The sequence below is a fragment of the Protopterus annectens genome, chromosome 2.part0 (assembly GCF_019279795.1).
Source record: "Protopterus annectens isolate FY-2018-M chromosome 2.part0, PAN1.0, whole genome shotgun sequence".
In the NCBI taxonomy this organism is placed as follows: Eukaryota; Metazoa; Chordata; order Ceratodontiformes; family Protopteridae; genus Protopterus; species Protopterus annectens.
This window is the reverse complement of record NC_056728.1, coordinates 1404699688-1404714103: the sequence shown is the minus strand read 5'-3', so window position 1 is coordinate 1404714103 and position 14416 is coordinate 1404699688. Positions and strand designations below refer to the sequence as shown.

General features: G+C 35.9%; 1 protein-coding gene across 1 annotated transcript in view; it reads left to right on the top strand.

Annotated features, from left to right (window-relative positions):
• Positions 1-14416, top strand: part of MGST2 (microsomal glutathione S-transferase 2) — a 127858-nt gene that overhangs the window by 67071 nt on the left and 46371 nt on the right. Inside the window, exon 3 of the mRNA XM_044061629.1 lies at positions 14294-14367. Within this exon, the coding sequence (XP_043917564.1) occupies positions 14294-14367 (74 nt within the window). The remainder of the gene's footprint in view (positions 1-14293; positions 14368-14416) is intronic.

Genomic DNA, 14416 nt, shown 5'->3' with positions numbered 1-14416 from the left:
TGGATTTATTCTTGGTCATTCCACATGATATAGGATTGTTGTGGTTGGAAGAAGCCTTGAGAATGAAGACAAATATTTCTGAAAATTATATCTTTCTTTCTTTGGAGTTAGCTGAATTGGTCCTCAGAAATAATTTTTTGTTTTTTGAAGGGGAATTTTATAGGCAAGAACAAGGAGTGGCTATGGGTTGTGCCCCCACTTATGCAGATATCATCTTATCAGTTTGGGAAAATACATTTGTACAAACATGTCCCTACTTACAATATTGGAATTTATACACACGATACCTTGATGATATCTGTATTTTTTGGACAGCAGATATGGCAACACTAGTGGAATGTATGAACCACAAAGCCTTTAAGGCACAGCGTTCCGGGCAGCTATTGGCTACTACAGCCCCGACACGTGGAGAAAGCTTGCTTTTTTCTTTTGCAATGAAATTTTAATGTATATATATTATATAATGTATATATATTCTACCACTTTTCTTCAGTTTACATATCAGGTAACATCAGAAAATTTTAATTACCTGTACATGACTATACACAACACAGGTAATGGGTTCAAGTCAGTAGTCTATAGAAAACCAACATTCTCTAATACATACATCAGTTATGGGAGTGCACATATCTCATTCCAGTAAAAAAATATTATTAAAGGACAGTACGTCTGCATAAGTTGCATGACATCTTCCGATCAGGACTTTCAGAATGAATGTGTGGTATTAGAAAAAATGTTTAAGGATAGAGGCTATCCAATAGACCTTATTACAAACATACAAACAGCAGTAATACAAGGGAGAGAAGATAAATACACACCAGTTTTGGACACAGGTCTAGTTACATCCACACAAGGTCTAATACAGAAAACAACCCAAGAAGATTTTGGTAGAGCCTTTGTGACTAACTTTAGTGGGACCGCATATCATGTAAAATTTATCTTAGAAAGGGAATGGAAAACATTTCTGGAATTTACAGATTTAGAGGTATTTAAGAATAAACCTCTAAAAGTAGTTTTCAGGAAAGGGTAAAATATTAAAAATTTACTGGAATATGCAGCCAATTCACAGGGTTTTACACATAAAAGGAGGGGGACTTTCAAATGTGGGGCCTGTAACCAATGTAAATGTATATTACAGGGCGAAGAAGTATATATAGAAGCAAGACATAAGACCTTATACAACAAGAATTATTCTAATTGTAATTCACATGATCTAGTCTATTTAGTTACATGTGGGTCTTGCTATGCCTTTTATATTGGTAAAACCAAGAGACATTTAAAACACAGAATCTACGAGCATTTAAATGATGTGAGAAAGAAAAATAGCACAAACGTTCTGTATAGACATACACTGGAATGCAGCAATGCCCAGTTGTTTTTCTCAGTGATTGAAATGGTTCCCAGAGAAATAAGAGGGAGTCCCTGGGAAACTAAACTAGAGTTTAGAGAAACTTTTTGGCAGATAACTCTGGAAGCCAACAGACCCCCAGGGCTAAATGATTTTATTTCCATTTTACCCCTTTTAAAACTTAGATCGGCCACATTATAAATGTGTTTGTTGTTCATTGTATTTTTGATACAATAATTATAAGTATTTATATATCATTTGATACATTATTAATTCTTCATGCAACATAAAATTTATTTATACTTTTTTATATTACAATTTTATAAAATATATTTATCTATTTCGCAATAATTAAATAGTCCTATTTACATGATGTTACAGAGTAACACAATATTTGCGATTACTTTTATATTAGTACATAGTATTGCACTCATTTTCAAGAATTTTAACAGTTATTGGTAGTGCATCTTTAATGGTTTTAATTAACTTATTAACCAATTAAATGGAAATGCATATAATATGGGAAAGTAGATGAGTTTCATGTTATGTCTGAAGAAGTCTGAGGGATACTTGGACGAAAACGCCTTGTTTAAATTCAGTGTTAATATATTGTGAATAAAGGATTTTGTTCTACGTGCAGCTATTCAACAATCCTTTTTTTTTGGTTAATTGGTATATCTTTCTGGGCCAGCTCTATCTGTGTACTTATAGGTTAATATGAGCACAAAAAGGGAAACTGGCTAGGCTTGAAATGGCCTGCTAGGGCAGCTAACCTGGTACTTACCTATGAATCTATAAAACAGCTATGGCTTGCTTACTTTTAAATAATTAATCTGTTTTTACTAAGTTTTAATGATTTATAACAGTTCAAAATGGGAGCAAATGGAAAGCATGTAAAAACTTATAATGTACTCCCTACTCCCACTGAAAGTCTGCAAGCCTGAAAAAAATCTCGTTTCTTATTGACTAAAGTATATAAAAACAAAGCCTAGCAAAAGAAGCCAATAAATGATAGCTAGAATTAATTCACCACATTCCACAAAGAATGAGTATGCACTTTACTTGGTCAGAGCTCCTCTTTACATTGCAGTATAGAAAACAAAATCTGAAGTAAGACTACACCACATCCCTGATCCTGAGCATTAAAAGCACAGTACTGTAAAGGGTAAGAGTACATAATAATTGGGATTTGTCAATATATTACACAAACAATTCTGCCTAACTTGGCCATTGATACAGAGTACTGTCATTAGCTGATCAAGACAAACCGTGTAGCATTTGAAAGCTGCTTCACATGACAAAACATTCATTCAGGTCTTTCAGGACAGTCATTAGGTGATTCATACAGGATATTCCAAATGATGCAGGGAAAGACTGAATGCACATAGACGCACATGCTTATGCAAAACTGTAGGAGAACAGATGGAAGTCATGAATTGCATCCGGGATTATAGACAAAAAGCAGGTAAATAGCTGAACGTGACTAGAAAATGCTCCTTTCACAAGCATTGGAATGATTACGCTAATGGTGCAATGTGGAGTATACTGCCCTATGCATATTAAGAACTTGTCTCACCTTGTATTACATTTTCCTTGAAAGCTTGAATCACCTGTCAGGACAACTCACCTAGGCAACCTTTCTGGAATACACTGGAAGCATGAGGCAGCACAGCTGTGACAGAATGGTCAGAAAGTGAAGATACAAATCTGCATGGCATCTAGTTTCACACTGTGGATGAGATCAAACAATGATCTAGTTAGTCTTACAGAACATGTAGGGGGTACCCAGGGCAAAAAATATGATTCTATTTGTCAAATTAAACACTTTTCAGTTTACGGACACCTTGTAAACCATTTGGCAGGTAAAGTAAAGCAGTGACTGTTTCAGAATGTGTTCAGACATCAACGATTACCCAACAGGCAGACATTCCACCACACAAAGGTAAAGGTAATGGAATACTAATACAATTGTCATAGTGCAGAAAGGACTATCTCCAAAATATCTGGAAAGGAAATGTGAATGCATACAATGGGTATCCTTAAAAAAATAATAAAAATGAGTACACTTGATTATGCAATGGGGCAAGTGTCCAAGTATTCAGAAATATCCGTATATATAACAGGAAGTATATCTGCACATCTGAAGTGTGCATCATTGTACTTGATGTCTGCAGCAGCATTTACATCATGACTAACTACATGTTGGACCCAGCAACTCTGCAACTTTAGTGTAGTAGACTGTCTCACCATTTGAAACATGGTCAGGGTCACTGTACCAGCATTCAAACAATTTCTACCAAGGTGTATCGCTTTTTGTGCTAAGGACAAGGATTTGCAGATAACATTCTTGAAGGAAAAACTGGGCTAGGTAAAGCTACGGAGTTCAGACGCAAAGAAATGTGAACTCCACAATCATAGAGATAGTAGTAACAAGAAAATATGTGAATATCTGAAAACTGTAGTGGGCAGGAAGATCAAATAAAAAAATGAGAAAAGGACAAGGATTCAGACATGACTGAGGCACACGGGCAAACTAATTAGAGGATAAAGACTGTGAACTGGGTCCGTGGTCAGTGCACTCATCCCATATGCAAATGGAAAAGAATGTATTTCCTTTCCCCAGACTTTTATATCAATTCATGACATTTGTTACAATAGTTTTATCCATTTCTGGGCTACAGACAATGGAAGCCTATCACTGCATTAAAAAGGAACAAGGAAGAAACCCACCACTGATTTACTGCCAGTCCATTGTAGGGCAAATAGACTAGGACACCTTCACTCACATGCAGACCGATAGATAATGTAACACCATCAGTTTCCCTTTCAACATTTTTTTTTTTTTTTTGGAATTCAGGAGAAAGCTGGAGATCTAGCAAATGTCCACTTGAACACATGGAAGAAAACATGGAAGCTTTATAAAGAAAGCACCCCATCAGAGAATTGAACCAGAAAATGAAAAGCTGTGGAACAATAATGCAAATCTTGTAACATCATGACTCTGTACGTATGTTAGAATTCCTTCCTTATATACTTTTGCTTAGTTGATGGATTCTATCCAAACGTGCATTTTGCAGGATCCAATTCCTATAATATTTGCCAGTTCACCTTATTAGCTAAACATAAATATCCTATATCACAGATATTTCTGCAGGTTTTCATTTCCTTTTACATTCACACCAAGAAATCATAATCATTCATCTTAGTGTACTTGCTGTTCATTCACAGTAATATGACTCCTTATCCAGTTATTATATTGTTTGATATTATATATCATCAAATATCTTCTTTTCTCTGTACTTTTGGCCCTTATCCCAAATAAAGGTACTTCATTTCTTCTATCTTTCATTCTTTATTCCATTACTTCACTGACTTAACTGTTACCCTCCCACAATTCTGTCCATAGACGTCTATACTCCATTTCTATTTGTTTTTATTTTAGTTCTGTTGGCGAGACCACAAATTCATAAAGTTCCATACAACTGTAAGATTTTAGTGTGAATCTAGGAATATAAAGCAACTTTCCTTAAACCTCTACAATGCTGCTCACTATAAATCATACTGATTTAAGATAATTTTTCATACCCTGTATGTCTTTCCCCTCAACCTTCTGTGTGCCACTACCCCCATTCAACCCACCCAGTCCCTTTAAATTCTTACAGTCAAACTTTATTTCATACTCTTGCATTCTCCTATCTTGTAGGATCTAGCTCTTGCTACCTTGACAATTCAACAGAAACACTACCACCGTCCTTTCAACCCTTCCTCTTAAATGTGTACACCTACCCCATACAAATAAACAAACAAAACTTCCAGGGTAACTTCACCCACTGTATTAAAGCTACATTCCCCTGTTTGACAAATGGAACCCTAGTCTGTAGATCTCCTTATGTAGGTTCATAGCTCTCAACCTCTAAGTAGAAAAAAATCTGGACAAAGCCAAACATAAATAGGGACAAAGCCTCAAAAATATGGACATATTTTAAATATTGCTCTTATACATTTAGAAAATTGCTAGAATAAAAGGTCTTCTGTTAGTATGCGTTTTCTGAACAATATGAAGTCTGAAACTCAAACACCTGTCATTATTTAGTGAATGCAATCCTCACTGATTTTATGAGGAACAGTTAAAAATATGAGGCAAAAATCTGGGCTTTCTGTGAAAATCTGGACAGTTGAGAGGTATGTGTAGGTTATTATACCCTTCACTTCCAAACATCCTGCACTAAGTCCCACATTAGTTAAGGTTAATATCAACATATTTCCTTTTAAGATATGAAACATCTATCATAGTACTCTCCAGAAATCTCTACTCCTCCATTCCCTGTATTCTCTAGCCTAACAACTTAGTAACCGCTGACTGAATGCCAGTGCCATGTTATGATATTTAGGTGCCACAAGAGGTGATGGGAGGACATCTCTAAGCAAATGCATTGTTTATCCATCCACAAGGATGTTTGGTTCATAGGTTCCTAACTGAGTACTAGGCTAGCTGCCCTTGTGGCCATTTTAAACTTAGCCAATTTCCCCTCCAAAGATGATAATCAAACTCTGTACCTTTTCTTTGTGATGTAAACACCTTAACCATTTTGCCAACCCCTAGCCCCTCAATACCATCAATTCCTTTTACATATCCAAGAGGGAGTACCTTCTCAGATTGTTCACCCCAACATGAACAGTGACCATTCAGAAATGCCTTTGATCTTTTTTAAACCAGGTGAGATGCCCCTAATTTTGTTTTACCAACAATGAGATCATCTAAAGTTAGAATATTTTGTTGGGCTGCAATTTCACAATGCCTGCTTTAAGGGCTCTTGAGTCTGGCTTGATTCAAATTTAACCCCTTGTATTTTGTTGTCATGAATTCTCCCCCAGTGCCATGAAATGGTGAATGCATGCTTGATTTATTGTGTTCAGTGGGAGATCTGGTAATGTATTAAGTAGTGAAGTTACGGTTTTGTTGAGCTTATGACATCTGGAGGTATGCTTGAGGCTTTTGTGGGTACAGTTTTCAGAAACTCTGTATATGTAATTGAATGTGTATGAATGCTTATAACAGGAGGCATATGTTGAGACTTTAGCCTCAATATTCTGAATATACTTGACTTCCTAGATGGCTGCAAGCTCATCAACAGCTTAATTTCAGGTGTCTCAGTGTGAAAAAAAAGAGAAAAAAGAACAACTAATTCTGCCATCTTGAGTAAAATTCAGTTACTGGACATTAAATACACTGTTTGGATGCCAGCAATGAAGAAATTTACAGAACCTGAAAGAAAATCAACCAGAAAAAATAAAGAGAAAACAATGACTTTGAAGAATCCTACAGCTTTTGAGGAAAAAGTTGCTCAAGCTCCAGCTTTGGTACAAGAGATGGTTTCCAGTAATTTAGAAGAAAAAATAAATTAAATATACTCAGAGCTAACTAAAATACATGAAACATCAAAGGAGTATATCAACTCAAATACCAAAAGTATGGAAAAACAGAAGGAGCTTTAACTAACTATTCAGATGAAATGATAAAATTGCAAAAATCAGAGGTTGAAATTAAGAAAAGGCTGGCTGAGTATGAGACTTCTCAAGAAGAACTGTTTAAAAAAATGGTAGAGTTAGAAGACAGAGTCACAGGGAAAACCTGAGATTTTCTGCTGTACCAGGAAAAATTAAATTAATAGACTGTATTAATTATATAAAAGCACAAATAAACAACTGAACTGGTATTCCAGAGCAAGATTTGTTAACTGAAATCCTTGTTCTGAAGTATTTCTGGGTGTTAAAAAATGAGGGTGCTTAATCTAATCTTTTTTTCTTTTTTTTTTATTAAAAAGTGGAAAATTAATGCTTGCTTTTTCTTGTTTTTTCTAGTTGTGTTGTATTTGAGGTGTTCCTGGTTTCCATATAACTCCACAGTATTTTTGTTTTTGGTTAACTGAAAAGACATATTAAGTGTATGCTCCAAATTCTGGTCATAAGAAAGTAGCCAAGACCTGTATTAGTAAAAATACAATCATACCAGCAGAAAGAGTTGATCCTGTCAAAACTGTGACAAAAGAACAAATTATTAAAAGTTAGAGACGGTAGAGTGTTTGTGGAAAATGATTTTTCACAGTACTCTAGGTAGAAGAGAAGCATATTTATCCCAGCACTCAAAGAAGGTCAAAAGGCAGTTGTGAGATTCAAGCTGATGTACCCAGCTGTCTTCAGAATATTTTTTCCTGGAGGATCAAAGTCATTTTTTGATGTAGAACAGGATAAGGAGGGAATATAAAAGTTTGTCCAACAAAACGTGAGCCATCAAATAGAAGGCAAGTCTAATTTGCATTATTCTGATAATAAAACTCATAGAGAGATTTTGCCATTGAAACCTTTTCCAATATTCCAAAAGTAAATGCTTGAGGGACAGAAAGAAAGCACAGGCATTGATTAGAAGAATCAAGAGTACCTTGGACTTGAGGTATTGTCGGGAGTTGGGAGACAAAGATGAACAGGAAGACCAGCAACACTGAAATTAGTGAATAAAATATGAGATTATTATATGGATTTGCAAGAAAAGGTGGTTGAAAAAGAATGAACTCTTGCCGACTTTTTTAAACATATGGGTGGACTGTAAAGCATGTATCCCACTTTATGTCATTAATGTTTAGAAGGACTGCACGTAAAGCAATTTTCATTTCTTATTAGCATTTGTATAAAACATTTCATGATATTATATCAATTGCATGCTATATAGTAAAACATTTGTGTAGTATGTAGTCAGGGGTATCTTAAATGTGAGGGTGAGGGTAAGTCTTTAAAGTGATCATCATATGTGATAAAGGTGCCGTTTTGGTTTTATGAAATGTAGGCATTACAGTGTAAAATAAGAAGAAAGGCTGGAAAAAAGCCAGTATAAGTTAATACAGTAGAGTAATTTATCTGAACTAATTGGGACCTAGGGTAGTTTGGATAATCAAACATATAATTGAACCAAATAAAAACATTTGAAAATCCTGTTTTTTTCTGCACACAAGGAATGCTCTTTTCAACCATTCAGTGATTCCAGTGGACAATAAAGAATATTTTTCACACATGACCGGGCTACAAGCTCAAAACACAAATGCAAGTGAATATATATAATGTTTACATAGTCAGACTTTATGATTTTTCCTACCCAAAAATGTTGGAAGGCTGCATTCAGATAATTGACTTTCAGATAATCGACTCTCTACTGTATACAGTCATCATGGGCTGTTGGGGTGGGAGATGTGTAAAAGTGCACTGATTCTATTATGTATAGAGCTGAGATGTTTTCTCTTATTTTTGCATAGGTGAATTTCTGGCTTAATGTCATTGGTTTAATCTAAAATCAAGTGCTTTCTGTAAGCAAGTTGTTGTTTGTCTTTTGGCTTTTTCCTGGTAAGGGGTCGCCACAGTGGAACTCTGGTCCGCTAATGATTGGCAGTAGATTTTTATGAAACGCTGAGGTGCCAGCTCGATGCCCAACCTTCAACGAAGGTATGCCCATTTACGCACGCATGTCTTTCGAATGCTACCCAACCATGGGAGGACATGCAGACTCCACACAGAAGGCACTCCCAAGCTAAGCCGAGAATAGAACAGGAGAACCTCTTGCTGTGAGGTAACAATGCTACAGCTGTACCACCATGGCATATGCCATCAGAAGTGCTAAGTCTCTTGCATATACAATATTAGCTTGAATTTTTTTATATTAGCAAATATTCAGTGAGAGTTAAGAAGTCTGCAACTGAAGGCAGTTGTACATTCTGTTCTTATGTTTCCATGGAGAAGAACTATCTGCAGGTACAAGCAATAATCTTGATAATTCTGAGCATTGTTTGCTGATATAAATGCAAAATGTAAAGGTGCAACACCAAGCAGTCCAGTAAAAAATGAAGTTTGAAATTATTAGAAGTGAATAAGAGATAGGATCTTCCCTAGCAGCCTTAATACTTCAGTGCATTTCATAGAAAAGTGTATAATTTGCTTTTATTTAAAGATAGTGCATTTTTTCTTAAAGTTAAAAGTTAATGTTTTCTGAAAGAATAGATGCTGTTTTTCACATCTAGGAGGGGAATATAGATTAAGAGAAAAAAGCAGACAGTAATCAGTGTTAGTGTAAGCACAGGCTGTAAAATTCACTTTAGCATGAGTAACCTTGATTAAAAGGCTGGTAATGCCTATGGGTGCAGTTGTCAAATTAGGATGATTGTTTCTATCAGGAGGGTTAAACTTCATTTTCTAAGGTGGATATAGTTTTGTGTGTTTCTTCTAATTTAAGAGGTTATGGGGTGTACTGAAAATGTATTTTTTTTAGTTTGTGGGTTTTCATTAAAACAAAAAGTCTTAAACAATGTGACACATTTTGAAATGGAGATGACAACAAATGACAGTTTAAAATATCAACCTTCCAAACATTATTGTGTGCATGTAACATAAAAGTTGGAAATACACATTCAAAAAAGCTGTCATGCATAATATGTGGCAGCAATAACTTCTTATCATAATGGCTATGCTATACATATTATTTTGGAATATAAATGGCCTTACAGGTATAGACAAAAAGGTAAGAGTACTGAATTATATTTAAAAATCCAGTGTGCAAATAACAATGCTACAGTAGAGAGATTTGAAAAGACATGAGCATGTGAATTTGATAATGAAAGAATTTTGGCATGGATAGTCAGCAGAATATCAGTGACAAAAGAAAAGGGAAGTAATTATACTAAATTGCTAGAGGAGTTCCAATAGTGATAGAAGAGGGGAAAAAAAGATAATGGTAGGTTTTTGGTAATAAGAGGTCACTTGCAAGGGATGAGAATTACACTGGCATGTATTTATATTCTTCCAAAAACTGCTATTATGGAGATGAATAACATTTTGTGAGAAATAATCAGCTTTCAGTCGAGACTATTAATTATAAGCAGGGATTAGAACTCGATTTGCAACAGTGAGGATGTATCTGAGGGACCTAGAAGGTGAAGGGAAAATGTAACAAAAAAGAGTAGATTTCTGAAGAAATTTATGGAAATATTTGGTATGGAAGACATGAATTCAGTAGCAGGAACTCTGAATGAATGTACAATGACCAGGGTAGACTAAATAGAAATTGTATTTCACAGGAAAATGTGCATTTAATTGGAAGCTTCAACACACATCCAATAACTATTTCAGACCATGCACTGATAAAAACTAAATTAGACATGCAGGGTACTGAGGTAAAAATGAGACATTGGTGCTTTCCTGCCTACTTATTAAAATGAGAATAATTTAAGGAATAGGTAATATAGCAATAACCCATGCCTGGGTGTGAGTAATGCTGGATTTACCCACGGTTGGTGTGGTTTGGTCACGAGGGCGAAGCCCAAGTGGCCAAACAAAGACAACCGTGGGTAAATCCAGCATTACCCACACCCAGAAGTGGGTTATTGCTATTATACAATGACATTATTTAAGAAAAAAAAATACTTTTCTTAAATAATGGCATTGTATAATGCCTCCTTGCTGCCCTTCCACAGCTGTTTGGTATTCTGCGGCAGTTCTGATGCACTGTGTATACGTATGTTTACGCAGTACATAAGAGCTGTGGGTGGAAGCAATGGAGAAAGCAAGATCTCCGTTGCTTTTTACAAAGTGTCTCGCTATATTAAAGGAGTTTAACATAGCGAGACAGCTTTAAAAAAATCAACGGAGAATCTCCGTTGCTTTTTTAAAGCTGTCTCGCTATGTTAAACTGATTTAGCATAGCGAGACAGCTTTAAAAAAAAGCAACGGAGAAAGGAAGATCTCTGTTACTTTTTTTAAAGCTGTCTCACTATGTTAAACTCCTTTAACATAGCAAGACAGTGTCTAAAAAGCAACGGTGATCTTGCGTTCTCCATTGCTGTAAAAAAAGACATACTAATGGAAAAAGTCCGGGTGACAGGACCTTTTTCCATTAGTATAAGTCTGATTTACAACATGCACGCTGACCAATCAGCATGCACGTTTTGAAATATTAATGGGGGGGGGTCATTGTATAATGTAAATTATTCAACAGTTATTAGGGAAGATACAGTTTTTTTTTAGAAGTTATAGCTAATGAGTGGGAAAAAATGAAGTTTAAAAATAGTGTAGAAATAAAAAAGAGATATGGTTAAGAAGTAGTAGGAATTATTTACAGGGGTGAACAAAGGTTAAAACATTGCAGAATAAGGGGAATCTCACAGAACAAGAAGAGGCACAACTGCAGAGGGGGTTCAGGCACCTAGGCAGCGAAACATTTCTGAGTGGTACATTTGGTTGGGTCACATGGCTGAAAGTATATTCAGCTGAAGAGAAATATGGCTGTTGTGAATTCCCTATGGGCAAAGGGAAGCACACACTGCCATGCCCACAACTATAATAGTCAAGTGCATGGGGGCAAAAGAAGGAATGAGTGTTGTGCTCAGTGTACAGTGTAGTCACATTAATGCTCTGGTATACATTTTAGGTAATGTTCCCTAGGCACTGTGAAAGGAGTAGTGGTCTAACACCAATTATAAAGGCGTTGTCCATTGTGCACTCCTTTTTTACTGCCACTGACATGCCCACTGGCAGTCTACTTCTCATGGCTGCCATACTGCCTGCTGTCTCATGTTAATTTGGGGCCATGGACACTATTTTTCCCCCTGGGCATTTGGTTATTGAAATTGTGGGCATGGCACAGCATTCTTGCTGCCTAAGTGCTTGAACACTTTGTAAACGCATGTATATTATCCAGATTCTTCCTTATTTTCTGTTTAGCACACTGCATGGATTTTAAATGACAACAAATTAATTTTTTCCTCTAGCACGAGGTATTCCTGTCTGACTTTAAAAAAAGGCAATTAACCTTTTTAATTACATTGATCAAGAGTACAAGCAGTTGTTTTCATACGTGACAAGGGAGTTCAAACATCATGCACCAAGTCTATGAAATTTAGGGTTAAGGAATACAGGCATTAACTCTTTTAAGAAGGAGGATAATTAATTGAAATTTGACTAAAGTGAGTGTAGCTTTGAGTTTACAATGTGTAACATGCCAACCAAGGTAGTCTTAAGAGTCTCTTAATTGTGCAGCTTTGGCAGCTTCTTTCGAGCCCTGCTTAAAGAAAAATTATCTCGGGATCTCTGAACACTATTCCTCATCACATGAATTGCGGTAAGTTCTTCTTAATGCTGGAGCAGGTTGTGAATCAACTCTGCACTTCTGTACTGTTGGTGCTAGGCTGAAAAAGTATATATTTATAAATCTTTAAGAGAAAAGCTTTTTTTTCACCAACTACTAAATGCTTGCTACCCATCACTAAGCACTCCTTCCCTCAACTACAGCAGAGATGCAGTTGGAGGAGCAATTGAAGATAATCATAAAGATCACCTGACTGTAACCTCCAATTACATCTCTGATGCATCTTTCTTGCCAACAGTAAAGAAAAAAAAGTTTGGTATGTTGAAACAGAAAAGTGTACTGTTTTGCCAGTACATTTTCTGATTTCAACAAAAGAAAACAGCAGTACATTTCTGTTTTTTTAATTCACAGAATGGCTGATATGACAGGAGAATCAAATACGAATTACAGGGTAAAGCTCGTTGGCAGCTCATATCCTCTTTAACATACTATCCCACTGTCAGTATAATTCTTCATATGCTACAACTTGCACAGTTTAGGAGGGAAGGAACACAAATTTAAAGTGACTATTCAGATATATGGTACCTAGACATCTAAACCTTGAGACATGATGTCCCCTACACCAAATAGAACTGGACAACTTCAATCTGATAAGGAAAAATCAACACTAGCTAATCAGTTGATTTATAATACATGCTGCATCTGACAGGTGGTATGATTATTTATCACAAGATCTACATGCCCACTTGTTCTCAGCTATCAGGAAAGAGTCAGAGTCTATTAATAGTATTAAAGTGATCTATTAAATCTCTGGAAAGAAACATCACGATTATGCATGCACAACAGATTTGGGCAATAAGGCTAACAAACAGATGACTAAAACAGAATGTTTTGAGATTAGAGAACTGCATTGTGCATACCTCATTCAGAAACAGTTTATCCATCATCTGAGAGTCTCTGTCAACACACCGACACATACTGTACATGTATAAGAGAATACAAAATGTGCATAAATACTAACATATACATATGGATTACAAAGCAATTTGCTTTCCATGCTACCTGCCACATCATATACTCCAAGTGCACATCGAGCCAGCTGATACCTGCTACACCATATTTATAATATGATGATTGCAGTGACCCCCTCCCCCTACTCCATAAAAAGAAACTTGATCCCCTTAAATAACAGTACAGCACCCACTAACACTTGGACTGCAAAGAAAATGGAAAATACCAATGTACCCAACAAATTATATTGAAGCCAAATAAGAAATATTTGATGAAGCAGCTGATCTCAGGTCCCTTGTAGTGTTTTGCAGACATCCTTATGACTCATTGGACAATACCCCAGGGAAACAAAATTCAAAGAAACCAAGAAACAGCAACATTAAGCACCACTATATGTTCATGTACTGGATGAGTCTGCAAAAATTGGTTTGAGTCAAGCATTTTTCATACCAACAGTTGAAATGGAAAATGTACCATTTTGGCAGTACATTTTCTGATTTCAACAGAAGAAAACTGCAGCGTATTGTATTTTAACACACGGAATGGCTTAAAAAGGGGGCAGCGTGCACCCCTACACCCATTCCTAACTCTGCCAATGCAACTTACAGTTTTGTGAGTGCACATTTTAGAGACAATCACTACTGGATGAGACATCTGTCATAGATGCATAGTAAATCAACTATATTTTAAAAATTTCTAACATTGTTAATAAAGTAACTATGACGCACAAATATCACTGAATACACATCTTATAAAGATGTCAAAATATTTACTTAAGATCTCTAATAAGTCACTTATATTTTCTTCTGCAGACTTCAAAGCATTGTGGGTGGTTACCCTGCTTTCTTGGTTTGCTTCTGGATTGCTGGGTGGTTTGTCAGTCAAGGTCAGTATGCTTTTAAATGTTTAATTCTGTGTTAACATTTTGATGTTGT